Source organism: Apaloderma vittatum, unplaced genomic scaffold, assembly GCF_000703405.1.
Source record: "Apaloderma vittatum isolate BGI_N311 unplaced genomic scaffold, ASM70340v1 scaffold12323, whole genome shotgun sequence".
Classification (NCBI taxonomy): Eukaryota; Metazoa; Chordata; class Aves; order Trogoniformes; family Trogonidae; genus Apaloderma; species Apaloderma vittatum.
Genome location: NW_009707556.1, coordinates 14,014 through 34,806, shown reverse-complemented (window position 1 = coordinate 34,806; position 20,793 = coordinate 14,014). Strand labels below are relative to the sequence as shown.

Here is a 20,793-nt window from a genome sequence, read left to right as displayed (position 1 = left end):
TCTGTGATTCTGTGATTCTGTGATTTTGTGAGATTCAGAACACTTCTGAGTGTTCCATTAGCCACCTTCAAAAGAAGGGCCGACATTAAAATGAAACACTGAGGAGCACTTCTTTAAGTACACTACCAAGCAAGAGAAGCAAAAAACTTACATGCCTAGGGTAGCTAATGTTAGCAACTAATGGTAAAATAGCATGGGTCACCATTTTTTCTATTGTTTATTAACATTTTTCTAGCTAATATTTATTTAGTCCCTCTTTAGAATACAATGGATGAGGCGATCCAGCATAGGAAGCAAATATAAAAACTACTAACAGCGAAACACTTGTGTGCTAAGCCTGTCTGCCCACAACAGAGCTGAAGCAAAAGGTGTGATCGCTGCATGACCAGATGCACAGGTGTGAGTGGACATGAGGCTGAACTAGCTCCCAGCCAAGTCTGGAAGTCTCATGTGACTTCACGGTTTGATCTCAAACTTGTGCTGCCTTGACTGGCTCAGGCATCTCTGCTTCATATTCATTTGCACAATGGAAACCTGTCCTTCAAAACTTACCTTGTCCAAGTAGAAGGCTGTTCTGAAATGTTGAAACCTAAAGAAACAGCTTTGATGTCCTACAAGGAGCATCACTGTAAATGTTTGGCACTGAAGGAAGGGGAGAAAGCCTTGGCCCCGCCAAAGCCAATGTGGCAAGTTCGCGAAGGCCCCGGGATGACACTAGTGCTTTAAAAATGTTCTAATAGCCAGCCCTGACCTTGCTAGCTAACGCCTGCAGGCAGAAACTCTTTAACAGGCCCTGAACATACAGGAGTCAGCCTACCTCTCACTGCAATGAGGTGATTGATGGTTTTAGCCGGTGCAGACCTCGACAGAAGTTGTTACCTTGCCTGTGTGCATACAGACACCCCTGCATGCAAGTCTAATGCAACAGAGATTTATGTAAGAGAATAGTATCTTACAAAACAAGGACAGTATAAGTCATTCACTTGCCAGATAATCATAAAAAGAGGTGAATATTTGTTGAATATTTGGTTGATAGGTTGTTGCTGAAAAAAAGGAAAAAAGGCCTTGTAAAGAACCTTTCTGTGGTCAGCCAAAGTCACCACATATCCATCAGCCAGCTGAGCATAAACAGCAAAAACTCCACCGAGGGCTCCTGCACAGGCATTAAAATCAGGTAAATTCCACAAGACCTTCTAGCCTGGATTAAAAAATAATAATAAAAGAAAAGAAGTAGGGAAATTTTAACTGGTTGTAACACATTGTTACATGTTGTAACTTGTTATTAGTAGCAGGTGACAGCATGCTGGGGGGAGCCCAAAGCTGGGTAATAAATAGCTTCGTTTTTGTTCTGTGCAAAATTGTTCTCTTACAGCTCCATTACACTATGTCACTGCTGTACAACACCATTAAATCAAATGGAGGGAGAAAGATTATTGCAAGGATTGTACAGGTCTGGTGGGAATGAGCCCTGCCGTCCCCAATGGAAGAGGTGCCCCTCAGCAGGATTAGGAAGTGAACAGACTGAGGGAAAAATAGGAGATGAGGCTACAACTCACAGTGATAAAACTCTGGTCTTCACGTAACTGAACTGAGGGGGTTTGTTTCAGCTTGAAAACAGGAGCTTTGGTGAGAAGAAAGTGAGCTGGCTTTGTGGGAAGGGTACTGTGCTAGAAGTTAGGGTTTTGTCCAACCCTTACTCAGATATCTTGCATTACTCTAGATAACATTAAACCTTACCTATAACTCAGGTCTCTACAAGGCTGCTATTTCTCTACTTCCCAGTGATGCTGTGGTAACAAGTCCACTGCCAAGGGGAAAATGTTCAACAGCAGGTGATGAAGGTCAGGTAAGAACAGACACAACGACCAGTAAACCAGTTGTGTGGCAATCTCTGAATTTTTTATTCAAGTTTCCTTAGGTGAGTACAGTTCCACAGTGACTACACATTAAACACGCCATGCTTTATTCAGTTTTGTCCTAAGATTGGTGCTCTTGAAGGGAAGACTGACATGAAGAAGGCCATAGCTTGAAGCAACAGAAGCATTGCTTCCATAGTCAGTGCTGCAGCCTGATGTACATATGAAGCTGAACAGGCACGCCAGCAAAACCTCACGTGGGGCCTGACGGAGCCGTGAGAAACTGAACCAAACCAGCTCCTGCCATCAGCAAAGCCACAGCTCTCTCTGGTTTCAAAGGCAGTAGGATGTCCAGTGTGGAGAACAAGGAATGTCAGACCATTGCACATCAAAACAGGCACCTGACAGCGAGACACTGCGTACAGCAGTCACAGCAGATGAATTCATTATTCCTAACCACAAACAGCCAGAGAAATACACACCTCCTAGCAACCATGCTTTGAAAGGTTACCAACAAACAGAGTGGGGAAAGGTGGCCATTTTCAGCTGACAACAGTGTCTGAACGAATATTTGGCATCCAGCATGCATTTAATGCCAAGATAAGACTTTCACTGAGCTCAAGAGCATGGTTATGTGAGAAGGAAGGGTAAGCCATTTTGATCTTTTATACTGGTATCTGTGTCATGACAATTAACATCACTCTCCCTCTGCTCTGCCCCTCTTGTTTGCAGCCCAGGTCTCCTCACATTTCAAATGTATAACTGGTGCAACTGGCTCTGTGAAGCCATTTTTACCTTGCATTCTTCAGAAACAAAAGGGACAACGTATCCTTCAGCAAGGTTTTCTCCCAATATTTCTTTCATTTATCTCTCTTGTGCTTTCTGTCTTCAGCCTTTCTTAAAAACGTTATTCCTATTTCTGTCACAGCATCGCCCTTCAGTCTGTCCTGGAGGAAGGTAACTTCTGCTGCTAGGTGAACCTAGAAAGAATCAAGTCTGATTAGTTAAGCAAAGAAATGCCAAGTTTTTTGCCCCTCCTCCAGTACAAGGGGCTTTTCTTCCACCCTTCTGCCACTAGGGGACCCCTTTCTCAGATTTTGTAAGAAACAGATTTCTAGACTGTTTTAAAACGTATTTCCCAACTAAGTTAACAAAAAGGAAGTTTAAACACATTGGAATTTGTATAATCTTATTTTTAGTGCTTTACTTTTTTCCAAGAACCAGAATTGTGTAGTTGATGATTTTGTGACCACAGAATTTCCTGGTCACGTACTAATACCTATGATAAAACACTTTTGTTATTTAGTCTTATATCAGATACCACAATTCTGAGACTGACACACATAATACCTGTACAGCTTTTGTTTTCTTGAACCATAAAATATATGACAAATTAGACAGAAACATAAAGCAGCACAGAAGTTATCTTCCAGAAAATGCTACAGAAGCTCTAATACTCAGTGACTTTCAAATCATGCTCTTTGTTTAATCCGTTTGTGAAAGTCTTAAATGTAAGGACAAAATTTGTAATGCCATCTGGTACACTTCTGATGCTTTGTTTTTAACATTACACCCATTATCACCTTGTTCTCCCTTTCAGTAGGTACTGCAGTAACTGCAGAACCTTACTTAATCTTCATGTATTTGGAAAAAAATCAGAGATGACTGTTACTGGTTACACCTATGCAGGAAAGTGAGATAAGCTCAAGGAGCAGTGGAGAAGTCCAGCATGGGCCCCTGGTTCCCACAGTAGGTGTTAGGTGGCTCCCTGGTCCCACCTGACTTTTGCACCTGGTTCAGCCACTGAAGAGCCAAGGGGGCACAATGTGGAAGGGAGCCAACCTGTGTGCTTCTCTATCTCAGGATCCAGGATCACTCTGGCCCTTTTTTTATTTAGATATAGACTACAGAATACTGAATTTCCTTCATTTATCTCAGCAAGTGCGTTCTCTTACCTGTGCCTCTGCATATTAACACAGAATGGAGAAAACAGATGTGCGCTTCCTTACCATTTCCAGGGCACCTCGAATCACTCCACAGAGGAGGTTACAGTAGCAAAGAGATGCTCGTTCTGCTGGCAGCTCCTCCACAAAGTCCACTAGTGGGTTTTTGTCCAGGATTAAGGAGAATTCATTTCCTGCAGCACTACTGCAGCTCACGCTAGGGGTGACCCCAAGATACATCTTGAAAGCAACCTGCAAAAGGATGAAAATCTCTGCTGCTTGAACCTTTCGCGTGCAAACCAGAGGTGAAAATAGGATGCAGCACCCCATAGACCAGCTTTACTCCAGGAAATTAGCAGCAAGGGCCAGACAGGCTGGGAATCAAACTAGATTTGTCTCTTCTGTGATCAGCTGGAGCCAGAGACACAAATCTGGAGCTAAGCGACACTCCAGGGAAGTACAGCAGAAGGCTGCTTATTCTGTCTTCAGTGTTGCTACATTTACAACCCCATGCAAAGTGGCTTTACTGTTATCACACATCTGCTTTCAGTCATTTTAAACTCCCCTGGGACCATTAGCATCTATGTTAGGTTCTTCGCTACATTGCCAGCAGCTTCGATAATCACAGCTCAAGAACTGCAACTGGTGAGTGTGTGTTTTCACTCTGATCTCCATCTGCAGTCACAGAAAAAAAAAACAACCACCCACCAAGAATACGACTGCCAAGACTACAAACTTGTTTGATTACATAGAGCACTGCTTGCTTTCCTTCTCCTTTTACTGCTTTTCCTTTTACTGCTGTAAAAGTGCAACATCTGCTCTGCTAGTGGAGGGGTCCCCTGCGAGCACGTTTCCCCAGACAGTGACATCACGGCGTTATCTAGACAGTGCGCACGCAGGCAGGCAAGCAGCAGGATGTGCTTCCTCTGAAGAGCTCTCCCCTGCTGCACCACTACAGACTGCTACGACCGAAGAAGAAAGCGTCTTGATTTTTACCTCTTCAGTGAGTACCGAACATGGATAGTTTCCAAACAATCCTGAAATTCTTTATGAACCGGAAAACTGCTATAGGTTACAGTTTTATGGCGCTGCTGACAATGGGAGGTGAACGTGTGTTTTCTCTTGTTGCTTTCAGATGCCCCTGCAGCAATGAAAACTTGAGGTACGGTTTGGTATTTCTCTTCTCCCCAGCTTTTGTTTTGCTAGTTATTGGGTATTTCTTGAACAGCAAGACCTGGAAACTCTTTACAGGCTGCTGGGTGAATCCTAGAAAAATATTCCCCAGAGGGAATAACTGCCATTTCTTTTACATCTTTGGACAAATCACTTTAAACGCTCTGGTAGCCCCAGTGATGTGGCTTTCTGTGGCTTTGCTCAATGGGACTTTTTACGAATGTGCCATGAGTGGCTTGAAAAATCCTGCCTATCTACACGCAGTTTGCCACAGCAAATCGGAAAAGTGCTTCGAAGAGCTACACAAGGTAGCCTGTGACAAAAGCTCCATGCCCTTTGCAGAGAGTGACGAACTGAAACGAACTCTTCAAGCACAGTCCCAGGTAAGAAAAATAAATAATGAACCTTATGGAGTTTGTACGGCCGCTATGATTTATCTGTGGAAGATCCTGGTGTCAGATGCTAAGATAAAACCGTTGGTTTCACATAAAGTTTTGGCATGATGCAGCCTTGCAAAACAGAATCAGCCCATCTTTTAGTTCAGTTTGAGCTGTGCACTGCTTCCGGGGGGTCCCACTGGCAGCAGGATCAATAAGACAAGGTAACTTAGAGCTTTCTTCTCAAACGAAGATTGCTCTAAAGAGAAGAAAAATACTAAATTCTTTAGGAAGTTTAACTAACAGATGTTATCCCATTAAGGGGGTCTCTCCTATACCACATTCTCCTATTTTATACCGTCACGATAACTGCAATGAAATTTTAGGTCACTAACAGTAGAAAAATACTGGAAAATAAGGTTTGTGACAGATTTGTGACTGCTTACATAACACATTTCTGTTTGTGTTCCTCATGGTCATGATGCCAGATGAGAGTACTTTTTTGTCCTGCTTAGAGGAAGGAAGAAACACCAAAATAAAACAAGCAGAACATAAAAATCTGAGATCATATACATCTTATTATATTCAAGTGATACAGTTCTGCTCACTGCCTTCTAATGTGAACAAATTCAAAGATAAAAAATCAAAATCAAAGGGAAAAAAATTAGGCTAGAGAAAGTGATGGAAAGATGATTGTCAGGAGGAAGGAAAAACACTCTGTGGAGCCAGCAAGTTTTTGTCAGACAATTGTATCCAGCTGGAATAATTTCCTCCTCAAGAGCTGGTTTTATTTTCAAGTTCTCATGCAAATAGGACTAGAATGCAGACAAAGTCTGCACTGCAGACAAAGCAATTTATTTTAGAAGTTTAGAAGGAAATAACAAATAGTGCTTAAGACTTCAAGTTGTGTATATAGGAAACAGCGAAAGACCAGAGACTCAGTTTATAGCACGAGAATACGTGGGTTCATTCTCCAAGCAGCAAAAAGTAAGAAGCTGTTGAGAAGAGCAGGTTCTCAAATACTTATAGAAATCATCAGTCAGTACAAAGTGACTGGAAAAACAAAAGAAAGCAAAGCTGCTCTTCCATATCAGTTGCTAAGAATAACTGTCAGGCTTGTCAGTTTCAGAGATTTCTCTGAGGAAACTTTCCATATTCCTTAGCTAAATACACATTTTTTCTGGTGTTTATATTTTTAATATCAGTTCAAGAGTTCACATGAGAAAGGGTGTGGCTCTAATCTCTGTTAAAGTGTGGGATATCAGTTTCAGCTCATATGGGTCTCTGAAACCTAGATTTGTTCCATACTGGAATGTGTTTCCCTGTTTGAAAACAAGTTTCATTTTTTTTTTTGCAAACAAGTTTCTTTTTTTTTTGCAAATGTTACACATTGCAGTGGAGTAGGTGGGTACAACTATTGGCTAGGTCAGTGGCACTAGGCATGAAAAACTGGGTTCACACTTCTGCTCTCCTTGGAGGAGAACATCCCACAGTAACAATCTCAAGTACATTTTTTCACCCTCAGACCTTTCTCTAAACCTGGAAGTAACTCCTTCTTTTAAAATGTTCTTAACAGAATTTTGTCAAACCCTGAAGTTGCTAAAAAAAAAAGTTGAGTGATGCTGGAAAAGCATATTTCAGAAAAAAACCCAAAGCCCCCTGAAAAAAAAGCAACTATTTCTAATCAGTGTGTAGACATCTATTTCAGTGCCAACACACACCTGCCAATGCACATGCTATTTCTTCTTTCTCATGCTCTCTCTTCCCAGCATTCTCACAGGACTGGGCAAGAAGGTAATTTTAAACCAGTTTTGGCACAGAAATGATTTTTCACTACAAAGTGGTGTTTCATCAAAGTCAAAAAAAGTTCACTAGCATAGGTTTCACTAAATCTCCTGAATTGGGGAACACTTTTTAAATTTAAGACCATCTCTTATATTCCTGTTAGCTAATTAATGAAGCTGTTGGTTTGCTGTTTGTTTGTTTGTTTTAAAAGGATGTCTGAAAATCAGACATCTAAAAATTATCACAGTTTTAAAAGTTGATTGATCTGGGACAAAAGTCACTACTCTTTTTGGTTTTGTAGTTTGTCAAATTCAGAATTCTGACTTGATCCTAATTCTTGCTGAGCAATTTTATGAACTGCTTTCAGGAGACAGAAAACCATTTATCATCTAGTGACTGTGATATTTTATTTTCCCTATGCACTTTTCCTGTTGCCTGACATAATTCAGTGAACAACACACTACATGTCAGATGGCCATAGTTTTGAAATAAACTTTCATCAATATCCTCTACACTTGCTCTCAGGTCTGCTCTGTCTTCTGTATAGCTCTATTTGGATATAACATTATTTGGCTGATCATTTAGACCTCTCTTAGATTTTTCTTCATACACAATCTTGTAGTTGAGGTCCAATTCGAGATCATCTGTCGCTGAACCTGCATTGCTGTTGCACTGGACATATCGCTTCAGCTGCTGTTACCTGAGTTCCCTTTGTTAAAAAATGGGATGTGGAGACACCAAGACTCTGTATGAGCCAACTTTTCTTGCACATTTTACCTTCCACTGTAAAAAGCATCCAGCTTTTGCCTGCCTGAGAGAGAGACACCAAAATGCTCACTATTGAGGAGCCTCAATCCTGATACCTTCTGCTTCCCTTTGGTCCTCATACGGACACCCCATTAACACTAATGCCAGGAACTGGGATGAGATGCCCACAGTAGGTTGCCAAGAGGAGCAGCAGGCCCTCAATACAAAGTGTTGCTCCACCAGACACTCTTGATTTAAGCAGCATTTTCACTTGGACCTCTTTAACCTGAAACTCATTTCTTTTGTTTTCCCAGATTTTAGGCTGGTGTGTGATAGTTACCGCAGCTCTCCTCTCCCTGCTAACCACTTGCTGTGCCAGCTGCCAGTCGAAAGTCAGCCACCTTCAGCTGAAGTTCTGGAGGGTGTATGCGGAGAAGGAGAAGGAGCAACTGGAGCAGATTTTCGAGCTGTATGCCACCAAGTTGAGCGAGCGAAACCTGAAGTGCTTTTTTGAGAACAGGGAACCAGAAGCAATTCCCCTGCCAAGTTTTCAGGCATGGGAAGATGCTTCCCGGCTCTACTCCTTCAGCAGTAGCAAAAAGCACTATAGCACAATTCACAGGCTAGTTGAAGAAGGTCAGAAAGAAATCAATGAGGAGAGAGAGACAATCCTGGACTCTGTAGACAGAAGGGAAATACCATAGAACAAATATATTTCCAGCTTTTTTATATCTTGCTAATGCAGCATACTTCTAGCTGGTTTCACCTCTGTATTTTTTCACAATTGCGTCTTTCTTCCTCATCAAGTTCCCTCCCAGTTACAAACTTGCTTGAAAAGGATGGAATGAAATTATTTCATTGTTGAAAAGATCACAGTCCTCCACCACACCTAGGGTTCATGCTTTGCTAATGTCACTGGCTCCAGATCAAGAGCTGACAGCAAAAAGAAATGAATAATGACTTCTGCAAGAGGGTTTTAACAATACCCTATGAAAAAGGTGTTCTGGTATGCTTGTCCTGTGTAAATCAAGAGACTGTGATACAGTAACACCATTTAAAAGGTGTGAATGTAACAGAAGACGTGTGTGGCTTTCTGACAGCCCACAGAAAGTAAAGGGTTTTCTTCCTGTTCATTTCCAGGCCATTTGCAAGTGCAGAGTTTTTTGAGGCACCTCAGTGTATTGGACTCCTGTTGCACCTAAAACATCATGGATGGCCACAGTGATCAGCCTTCATCTTCTAGTCCCTGAGACATCTGCCTGGGACATGGGGCAGTGACCTCCATTGACAGTGAGGTGCCAGGTACTTTTTTAGACAAATCTTAAAGCCAAAGTGTAGGGTACCAAGAACCTGAAATAAGCAAATGGTTCAGTATTTTCATGTTTTTGTAAAAAAAAAAAATCACATTTTGGTTGTTGTTGGTGCTTTGTTACACTAAGGAAATTGCCTCCATAGAGTACTTGATATTATCTTGTCCCACTGAGAATTTCTCTTTGTATGGGTATAAAGCTCCTGTTTTCAGTGGGTTTCAGGCACTGGGTGCAGCCTGCAGAAATCTGTAATATTGTTTGTACTGGGCCTACAGCCAGTGTGCTACAGAGGGCCTGGAAGGAAATTCCACTTTTTAAGACAAGCAAATATTTTTGCAACAGGCTCATTTTCATTTTTCTGAATATCTTAGGATATTCAGGAACATCTTAGGACACTTAGTGTCTGGAGCAAGAGGAATTGGCAGGCAATGCAAGTGAGGTGACAGTACAATCAGTGCTCGTGACAAATGTGTTTCACCCCAGAGCCACATGCTTTACCTCACTCACTTGGAATTCCCCACAAGGCTCTCAGACGGGTCGTCCGCAGTTGTTGCAAACACTGTATAAAAGGAGAAAAAAAACTTCTGCCAAGTTTTTTTTGGTGGGCTGTCTGGGCAGGCTTTTATGCAGCACGTTACTGCTAGCCTCCCCGAATCTGCAAAGAATCGTATTTGTGCTCTGTGTCAATCAAGCTCTTACCAACAAACCAGGGTAGGTACTCTGCCCAGCTGTCCTTATACTAACTGCAGTGCTCCAGCAGAAAAAAAACAACCCAACACACTCATCTATCTGCATTTACAGACCATTACTCTTTTTTAAAAATAAAATCCAAGAGCTAATTCCACTGTCTACTTAGAATTTTCTCTCTGTGTTTTTAGAAACTTGTGGCCTTTGAGCAAAGGCCCACTTTGCAGCAGACTTAGAACGTGTTACATGCCTAAATACACCTGCTGCAGCTGAAAGCACAGAGGCAACACTGCTAAAATGAAAGTCACAACAACAGGCGTGTCTGACACCACGTCTGGCGCATATTCATTTTTCTCCCTTGGCTCTTCTCCTGGTATATTAACTACCTAATTCCAGGATACATGTCCTTTCCCATTTGTCTGCTTTTATCTTTCTTTAAGAAAGATGCCCAGCCCCATCCACCTCCTCCTTACGTTCAAGGGGAGAGGAGACGCCACCTAACATGACATCCCCACTGTCTGGGCCAAACTTCCCAAATCCATTTTTCCACCTGCTTAATCACGGGTATGACAGAAATAAAACCACCAACAGCAAAAAAAAATAAATAGGGATGCAAGTGGGGAGGACACTAAGTAGGTTAATAAGCTAGTCAAGGAATATGAGAAACAACTGGGTTGATGTAAGGATGATAAGAGCTGGGATGCAAAAGCATAGTTGGCAGAGGAAAAGGTGTGGGGAGAGAGAGATCCCCCTTTGGACATCTGGCACCCTCTTTTTCTTCAGGAGAAAGTAGTGTTTCCCAGTTCAGCCCTCTCCTTTTTCATGGAAGGGTAAAACCAAAGTGCATTCTTCTCTCCTCATCCTTACCCTTCATCATGTTTAGAGGTTCAGCTCATGTTTAGAGTGTCTCCACCCCCAAGAGCAGCTGCTGAACACTTGGTGCTGCAACATGTGCCTGGAAGGAGCCTATGTCTCTCACTGACCCTTGTTCCCAGGGCTGTGTTACTCCGTGTTGTCTTTCCAAAATTCCTGTGACTTAATGCAATTTCCATGTGGATGTTGGAATGCTTCTATAAAAACAGACAAAAATAAATGCCAGTGTGATCCTACCTTTTCAACTGGTTTTGGTAAATTTAACCCTGTCCTTCAAGCAGCTACTGCAAACGCCGTTTTGTATCAACAATGGCAGCTCAGAAAGAGGTGAAGACTATTGTAAATGCTATTCAAAACAAACTGGGAGAAAACAAACAAACAAAACAAACAGTAGAATCAATATTTTCTCCTGAAAAATTTAGATTCTACATTAACTCTGACGTCCATCAAAATATGCATGCACAAATAAACAGGAAACTTGTGCTCAATTCTCTGTGCATTGTTCCTCAGTTTACTACTGCTTCTCTGTGACAACCCAACATGCTCATTTAAATTCCCTTAACTCTTCTTCCACTACACATCTGCTGCTCTGTCAAACTTTAAATCTTTCTTACAACACCAAAACCTAGTTAACTGTGCTAAGGCCTCATATGCTTTCAATTTAGTTTCAGCTGTACTTTGCATTACGGTATGACAAATCTGTCCAGACTCTATTGTTAAAACTTCCTCTTGTAAAAGAAAACTTGCATGGAAACTATGTGAAACCAGTAGCCAGTGTGCAGCAGAGCACCAAATTAAGGTAAAATTGCAAAGCTATAACGTGAAAATTGTAAAGAGGTCTTGAAAAAACAATTTAAGTATACAGATAAGTAATTCAATGAATAGATATGAACAACTTTTGAAAGCCAGGATATGACTGGACAGAAAGTCCTTTAAAACTCTTATGCACAACTTCTTAGAGCGTAAAACAAAGGTCTTTTCAATCTTTCTTTGTGACTCCAAAAGACAGGGAAGTAAAATGAACAAGTGGTTTTGAAAGTTGCCTCCTTAAATCTGTCTCATTTTTTTTCTATATAAAATGGAAGAAATAAAATTATCTACTCAGACATGTACATAGGATCACTATCAAAATTACACCCATATAAAGCAAAATCTATCTTTTGAAAAGATAAACTCTGTGGGATTATATATTGCTTAATGTCAAACAAGAAATCTATCCAGTCAGAATTAAAAATGTACTATTTCCAAATCTTAACCAGCATCCCATCTGTCTCAAGCAGCAAGAGTAAAATTCACTAACATTTTGATAGTGCTCAGTACAGTCTAGAATTACAGAAATATTTAGGAGACCACTAACACATCAGTCCCTTTATATGCTACTGGTGACTTCTCAGTACAAAACATCGCATTCGTAAGTAATGTTGCAAAATTAATGGTAAAACAGGCTACTAAAACTCGAAATAATAATTTCAGATGACATAATCGTAAGATTAATGAAGGACCAGAATTGATCTGCTTTAGAGGGGGAAAGGCAGCCAAAATAACATCTTTGCTAGCATGCTTTCCGTTCTCTGTACTTTTCCACAGTCAGTGTTTGGGAAGAGCAGATGCTTTAAAGGTCTTGCCATCTGTTGTTGATTCCATGGACTCACAAACTTTTCTTTACTTTTTACAGCGCAGCACTTCATTTTTCAGTTTACTGTCTACCCCTTAGCACAGCAACCTGCTGTATGCATTTCCCTCTCACTGCTGAGATCCGAAAATCAACATTTACCAGCTTTGTAAATTCTGACAGCTTCTGTCACGACTTTCAAACTGGCCCTATGTCAATATATAGGGACCTTGTGGCAGGACTCCCTGTGGGAGGGGAATCACATCTCTTGTCCTAAAACTGGTAGCACCCAAGGGGTCTCTCTACGAGTAGCTGCAGAGATGTACTTTTGCTGCATTCAGGGGGCACTGACCTTCCACAACAAAGCCCATCTCTCCAACCACTGCTTCTCAGCAAGGGATATATCCTCAGGCACAGCACTGTGTTAACTCAGCCATAGAGCCTGTGAGCACAGCACTTGCTCACTGTGGAACAGAACAGCCCAGGTGCTCCCACCTGTAGCACACACAGACACCTCCTGGAGCATGGGGATGTTGTGCTATAGAAGGTAATGTTGCTCTGTGATTAGATCTAAAACCAGAAGCTGTTTATTTTTTGCATCTCTTTCCATCAGATCGATGATGTCAAGTTTTTTTGAGGAGGAACTGAAGTATAACCTTGATTTTGAAGGATCATAAAGCAAAATTATCACCCCAATTTCAAAAGTAATGCTGAGTTATACTCTGTTCCAAATTCTGAATCCAATCTTGGACACTCCTACTTTAACTCAACTTTGTTCTTGATGCCATCCTCAATTAGTTTCCATTTTCTTATCCCAATTTGCCAGTGAGAAGAAAGCCTACTCTTACCTGGCCTATTTTTAATTTTTTTTTATTCAGTCCCAACTGTAACCACTCAAACTCACAGCATCAACACAAAAAGTCAGCGGGCACCAAGGGAACTGAGTGCAGAAGGACTCACTTTGGCTCATCATCAAAACTTGTTGGCCCTTCTCCACTCCAATATAAGCTAGCAGTAAATCCCAGCATTTGAAGTCTGAACCAGTGGTTGAAGTTTTAAGACCTCAGCCACTGCCTTAGGTGCATCTTTCCTCTGTTTTTTTTTTTCTTAATATGGTAAGTTGGCTTTGTACTCCTTTTTTTTTTTTCCTTTGCTTTATCTCTTTCCATTTCCACAGGGAACTCCCACAGACTGATCTTACAGACTTCTCCAGAGGACTACAAGATAGCAGCTATGTTTACAGGAAGTTTGGCTCCAACTGTTTGAACTGCTTAACTGCCTTAATTACTTTAACTTTGAACTGGTTTTACTCTACGTACTCATTGTCAAACAGATTTCTACCTCAGAAGAGTCAGTAAAGTTAAGAATTTAAGCACTTTCTCTCAGCTGAAAACATGATAGTCGAGGAGTTAAAGAGACTGCATAAACTGCTGTGTAATCCTGAACTGGTAACTTTAACAGCGTATTTGCAGTGACTTACTGGGTCATTTCACGTTAAGTTTTGTTGGTATGTGCCTCAGACAAACATGCTCAAAGACTGTTTAAAAAATGTGTAGCCAAAGAAATGTGAAAATGCTTTCTATATCATGTTTTACCTCAGAAAGTTTATACTCCTACTACAGAACTCCTCATTCAGTTTGCTAAAAATAGTCTTTTCAAGATACCGTGTGCTTTAAAGTTTTTTCCAATCTTTCCAGGTAATTTTATTTCTCTCAGTAAGTCTCTTTTCAAGTTCAACCTGCAGAGAAACAGTGTCTTTTGCCTCACTTTGATGCTTAATTTCTCCCTGTATTTTTGTACTTAAGAATGATGGTTCAACTGCACTAAAGCATTTTTAAACAAGGGAATTATGAGGAGTAATACCCATAAAACTAGATATCTAGCATATACGTGAAAACTCAGAGAAAACAAATACTACCTGAAGAAGAACAGAGAAGTGAACAAAAATCTGATTTTGTAGGCTGGTATCATTTTTTTAACAAGACAGTGTATTTTAATAGAATGATTGAAATGCTGCTTGTCTTACGGTTTTCATTCAGCTGACCTCACTATCTCTAATGGATCTTCTATGGGAGCTCAGCTTCTCCAGAGGAGGAGTTTTGTTACACCTCATCCTGCTTTGAGACTCCAAAATAATTTCAGGAAGAAATTTAGTTTTTACGAGCTAATGGAATCTGGCTGGCTTTTAGCAATGTTACACACTTCAGCTTTAAACTTTAGCAGATCATGATGTATGTGTGTGCTGTGCACGTGCGTACTTTATAGCCCCAGCAGCAACACCAAATGCAAAGGAGTCTTTTCTCTGTTTCTTGTGGCAGCCATTGGTTCTTCTATGACAAACATTCTGGAATCGTAACACAACTTCCATCCCTCCATTTCATTCAGATGCAATGCAGATATTTCTGACACGGTTAATATGAGCAGGATCACACATGACCTCATAACATGCTCATACACTTTGAAGTAAGATACTCCTGTATAACCAGCACATACTGGTGCCTTAGTTCACTGTATAGAAAGCCTACTGTTTCCCAGTTCTGCAGTCAGCCATTAAACATAATGCTCACCTTTAGCTTGTGCTGCTGGTAATTCTCAAGAAATCAAAAAGTATGCCAGGCAGATTTTTGTCTTCTAAAATGAGCCAACAAAAATGAATCTCAGTTTAATTAACTGATGCCCTGATCTCTCATCTTAAAACAAATGACTATCTAGCAAAGAGTTCTTTGTTAAAAAGTGTGGTTAAGTTTTTGCCATTGGGGAAGTTTAGGCATATCTTCACTGGCAACACTTCATAGCTGAAAATCAAAAGATGAAAGGGATCATTCACCATGAACCGAGCAGGTCTGAGCTCAGATAGCAGGAATAAGAATATAAAAGAATATAAAAGAATATAAAAGAATATAAAAGTTTAAGATCTGTACGAGATTGTTAAGGCTTCTGCTCCTAGAAAAAGTCAGGGAATGTATGATTTGAAGTTTGTCAAGACTGGATCACTTTTTGTTGTTTGCCACCTTATCTGGATATACTAGAAGAAATCAGCTTAAGCTTCAGCAAACAAAAAAAAACTTTTAAATTATTCTAACAGCAAAACACCTCATAGGCTACTAGGAATAGTCGAGGAAGAAATAACCTTGGCAGGCATGAGAGGTGGGCCTGTGCAAACCTCATCAAGTTCAACAAGGCCAAGTGCAAGGCCCTACACCTGGGCTGGGGCATTCCCAAGTACAAGCACAGGCTAGGCGATGAGCGAGTTTGGAGCAGCGCAGCAGAGAAGGACCTGGGGGTATTGGTGAATGAAAAACTGAACATGAGCCAGCAATGCATGCTTGCAGCCCAGAAAGCAAATCACATCCTGGGCTGCATCAGAAGTATGGCCAGGAGGTTTAGGTAGGTGGTTCTCAACCTCCACTCCACTCTGATGAGATTCCACATAGATACTGTGTCCAGCTCTGGGGCCCTCAGCATAAGAAGGACATGGACTTGTTGGACAGGGTCCAGAGGAGGGCCATGAAGATGATCTGAGGGTTAGAGCACAGGCTGAGAGAGCTGGGGCTGTTCAGCCTGGAGGAGGCTCCGGGAAGACTTTATAGAAGCCTTCCAGTACTTAAAGGCTGCCTACAGTAACGCTGGGGAGGGACTCTTTATCAGGGAGGGTAGTGATAGGACAAAGGGTAACGGTTTCAAACTGAAAGAGGGTAGTTTGAGAAAGTAGGAAGAAATTCTTTACTGTGAGCGTGGTGATGCACTGACCCAGGTTGCCCAGAGAAGCTGTGGCAGCGCCATCCCTGGAAGTGTTCAAGGCCAGGCTGGATGGGGCTTTGAGCAACCTGGTCTGGTGGGAGGTGTCCCTGCCCATGGCAGGGGGGAATGGAACTAGATGACCTTTAAGGTCCCTTCCAATGCAAACCATTTAATGATTCCAAGATTCTATAAATTTTTAACTTCAGCTTAGCAACTAACTGACTTTAAGGTCAGTTTAAGTCCAGGGTTTGTAACCTCTCATGGGTGGTATTCCATTTTTTATTCTCTATCCTCAACTCAGATGTAAAACTAATACCCACGTGTACTGATTCGGTAGTTTTGATGACCCTTTGTGGTACACTTACCACATCCACAAAATTCTTATCTCACTAAACAACACATTTTTTGTGTTCTGGTGAATGTTGGGGGTTTTGCCCAGCCCGATATATAACTATGCTACAGAGAAAGAAATTATATCATCTCTCATGACCAACTTATGTGAGCTACTAGTTGTAAATAAGGAAAAAGATGGTTTTCACTCAGTGGAAGCACTGGTGTGATTGTTGAGGTGAGTGGTTTTTGATAAGACAGTCGTGATACAGCAGAAAATATACGCAACTGTTTTGGAGAAAACCAGTAGAGGAGGAGGGAAGAGCCAAGACTACTGAAGCTGATGAAGCTCCAGAGAATGTAAATCTTATTTACCTGTGCAATCACGTCTGCGGTTTCAGAATAACTGCGGCACTTTTTCACAGCTGAACGAGCTAAAAAATCATCAATCAGCCTTACGCCAATGCCATATCCCCTAAGAAACAAACAAAGAAAGTTAATATTCCAAGTGGGGAACTTCTTTCCACCTACCATGTCCCTAACCTGTCTCTTGTGCTTTCTCAGCAAAACAGCTGCATATTCCTTAATGAATGGCTTTGAGGACAACAGATTTTGCTGGCCTAAATTCTTCTTTCTATCACAATTTGCAGCACAGTGGGATTGCAGTTCATGTAGTCATTTATGTAATCACACTCCTTTAAGTATGATACACCTGACAAGAATTGTATGAATGTCATTTATATACACATTGTCTATACATTTATATTTATATATATGAATAAATACCAGATGTTAGATATATAATATAACATATACAAATAATAAACCTCATTAATACTGTTTTGTTACTAAAAATAGGATAACAGAGCACAGGATTTACTCCATTCCTCTGTGACCCCCAGAGTTCATCTCACACTGTTTCTGTCAAGGAGAACAAAGCAACTGCCCCTTCAGGTCACAGCATTCACCTCCAGGCTGGTACGAACTTCAGCAAATCCTGGGCACCCTCATTGTAGTGTTCAGGTGCCAGCAAAACCCACAGGAAATGGACTCACACCTGATCTCTTTCACTTTATTCTCTTATCTCTTCACCCCATTTTTCACTCTTCGTCCACAATTCCCTCTTTGTCTCTTTTTTCCTAATGTGTTCTCTCCCTTCATGTACTAGTTGCAGAAAGAATCCAAAAATTGCTAATTAATATACAGTTTCAGTACCACACCACCTTAATTTTGTATTTAAAACACTACAGTTTCAGGGAAACAGTATAAAAAAAAGGATGGAAGTTAATGGAATTTTTTATAAAACATTCAGTCCTCTAGCTCTCGCACATTAACAACATTCAGTAACTACACAGTGTGAAAAATAGCTATGCCTCCAAGCACTTTTTGAAAAACAGAAAGAGATTGACACAAATTTTAATTAAGAATATGAACTCAGCTCAGAAATGTTTTTATGGAATTTTTTCTTTCAATTTATGTGGATGTTGGCAATCTCCGTCTCTTTGTCAGAGACGATACCCCCTCAGTGAAGCAGCCTGAACTCAATGGAGCTTCTTACTGATACTGTACCACGCATTTGACAAGAAGCCAAACAGTGATTTGATGTCTAATTTGATGACAAAATCAAAAAGTGGTTTTGGCAGCACAAAGTTTAAATTTGCACTATGTCATGCATCAGAAAACAATAAAATATTTACTGCCTAAGTATCAGCATCAATTATAATGGTAAATATGTCATCAGCAATTAGCAAGGTATTTATTGGTGATGTACATGGCTACTTAGGTGCTTTTCAACTTTTATGCCTTAGATTTCCAAGGTCACATGAATAATAAATTGACAATTTGTCAACTGTACAGTGGAAAACACCCTTCTCACTACAGATTATATGCATACATAGAGTTCTCAACTGTCACAGGTCTGCTAATCCATAAGGTTTCTTCCTCAAGCTGAGCTATTTTCATCCTCACAGAAGGCCGTATTGCTTCCAAGAAACCTGTCATTATTTTATCCATTCTTTCTCTTTATCAAGAGAAAACTAAAAAGATTTTATAAAAACAGCTACAATAATGAAAATATAGGGAGAGAAAGACGTCTCTACATCTTCCCAAACTACCCTTTAGTAGTTTCTACCATAGCATCAGAAAGAAGTCTGTGTATTTTTTAAATATGTTTTTCATCAGAGCTGAATGAGAGATTAATATCAAATAAATATAGAGAAGATGTTGTCTTTTCTTAATGAATAACTTATTTTTCTTTTTTCCACTCAATGATATTTTTAATCACTTCCATTGACAGCTATTGGACTACAGTTTGTTTGTAAGCTTTCAGATTAATAGTAGCATGGTTAAATATTCTGTCCGCTGCTATTGTTGTGAATGTATTTTGCATGTCCATTTTGCCTGAAAACACAAGCCTTACTCTCCTGCCAAAGATCTTGGTCTATCTTCTTGTCAACGAGCTCAAAAGTAGTTTAATGCTGATTTGCTGTGATATTATTTTTACAGTGATAATGCCTAGGAATCTTAGTCAAGATGACAGGTTCCTATAAAAACAGGAGCTTTATTTTTCAAAGAGGTTATCCATGTAAAAATCAGTTCCTCATTGACCATTTGTGCCATCTCACTCATTGCTGGCCTGCCCGTAACCCAGGGAGGGAGTGAAAAGGATCCCCACAGAGGAATTCAGAGTTCCCAAGTCAGACACCCAAATTACACCACTGCGGAAGGTGATTGATTACAGAAGGAGACTGCCTATTGACTTAGTCATGTAAGCCAAGTCCCTACAATCTGGAATTATGACTGTCTCTTAGCTGTCCCAGTCACAGAACCATGGTGTAGCCAGATGAGGGGAACACACAGGAAGGCCACAGAAATGCACGTTAAATAGAAAACATCTGGTTTGAAATAAAATAGATATGAAGAAATAGGAGAATTAAGATAGAAGTTGAAAGTGAATACATGGAAATAGGAGATGAAATTTATAAGTTCCTATTATTATTTATTAGTTTAACAAAGGACCAAGGAACAAGTGTAAGCTGTCAAACCAATCCTGACACATTTCTTCTGAGAATTCAGAAGTTAATTGTTGTTCTTCATTTACAAATCAGTGTTATTTCTGTTAACAGAATATTGAACCTTACCCCTGTGATCTCTGTAATCCTAGACAGTGCTGGAACTTAAAAGATAGCAGACATAAAGCTGAAAGTAACATAGAGGTGGACAAATAGCATTATCAGTAAATTTGAACATTCAAAGCAGTACTTACATTCTATCTAAATATGTGTTCACATCTTCATCTTTTTCATAGTCCTTGCACAGCTGGGCTACCAAAGCCCCATACGTGAGTACAAAAAGTTCTCTGCTCTGCCAGAAAAGGTAGAAATCAAAAATTATGCACACCAGAATCAAACTTTTTCACACTTTCGAGCTGCTACTGTATTAAAAGCAAGAAAAATAACATTTACTTGAATCAAGAAACTTTCATCCATGGATTGTAATCACTGAAATCCACAATTCAAGTGTGACAGAGTCTGACTTGATCATTGCTTTAGTCTCTGTGCAGGGATTTTACTTATCATAAATTATAATTTCTTGGGATACAGATACTTTCATCAGTACCATCTTGCATCATATAATAGCACATATGTATGTTGGATCGATAAAAGTTTTCAAATGTCATCCTAAATTAATGACAAGTGTTTCATTGCAGGAAGAATAATAGAGGCAACGAGCTGTTAATTCTTTTAGAACAGGAACAACAGTATATACACTGAAATTGAAGTTCCTTCACAAAGGCATGGTTGATCTGCTTTCCCCCTCAAAAAACCCAAGCAGATTAAAAAAAAAGCTTAGAATAATGAAAAAAATACTATAATTCAGCACAAGTGTAAGGAATAACAACGACCAGTTGTTGTTCCATTGACATTTCCCCTCCTTAATCAGTCTTTACAAGCAACTTGAATTACTGTCAATACTAGCTCTCCAAATGCCTGGACGATCTCACTTTGACCCAAGTACAGAAGATGTGGTTGGTACAGCTCCACCGCATGAGCAAGACAAAGGGGCTGGGCGAGGATCACAGCCACCTGCCCAAGGAGCATGGACAACAACTGAAAAGGCCAAAAATGTACCCCTGTGCAAATTCTGTCACAAGCCTGGTCTGGGATCTTCAGCTGTGTGCCAATCTGAAGGGAAGTTTTCTTCCCTCCCTTCCCTGCCAGACCACTTCCATGGCACTACAGAATTGACTGTATTTACCAGGAGTAGCAGCTGGCCTTTAGGTGAGAGACTAGGTTGACTCTAAGCTTCTTGGGCAGGAATTAATTAAAGGAAATGTTATAGAATCACAGAACCATAGAA

General features: G+C 40.4%; 2 protein-coding genes across 2 annotated transcripts in view; one reads left to right on the top strand and one right to left on the bottom strand.

The window, feature by feature from the left end:
* Nucleotides 1-2,716: 2,716 nt before the first annotated feature.
* The window catches only part of TRAPPC3L (trafficking protein particle complex 3-like), a 27,553-nt gene continuing 9,476 nt past the window's right edge, over nt 2,717-20,793 (bottom strand). The window contains exons 3-6 of the mRNA XM_009866254.1: nt 19,700-19,797; nt 16,810-16,909; nt 3,866-4,051; nt 2,717-2,836 (exon numbers count right to left, since the gene is read on the bottom strand). Coding sequence (XP_009864556.1) covers nt 2,717-2,836; nt 3,866-4,051; nt 16,810-16,909; nt 19,700-19,797 — 504 coding nt within the window. The remainder of the gene's footprint in view (nt 2,837-3,865; nt 4,052-16,809; nt 16,910-19,699; nt 19,798-20,793) is intronic.
* Nucleotides 4,684-8,697, top strand: FAM26E (family with sequence similarity 26, member E). The gene is made up of 2 exons (XM_009866252.1): nt 4,684-5,355; nt 8,196-8,697. The coding sequence occupies exons 1-2, from the start codon at nt 4,816-4,818 to the stop codon at nt 8,583-8,585; spliced, it is 930 nt and encodes a 309-aa protein (XP_009864554.1). The 5' UTR covers nt 4,684-4,815; the 3' UTR covers nt 8,586-8,697.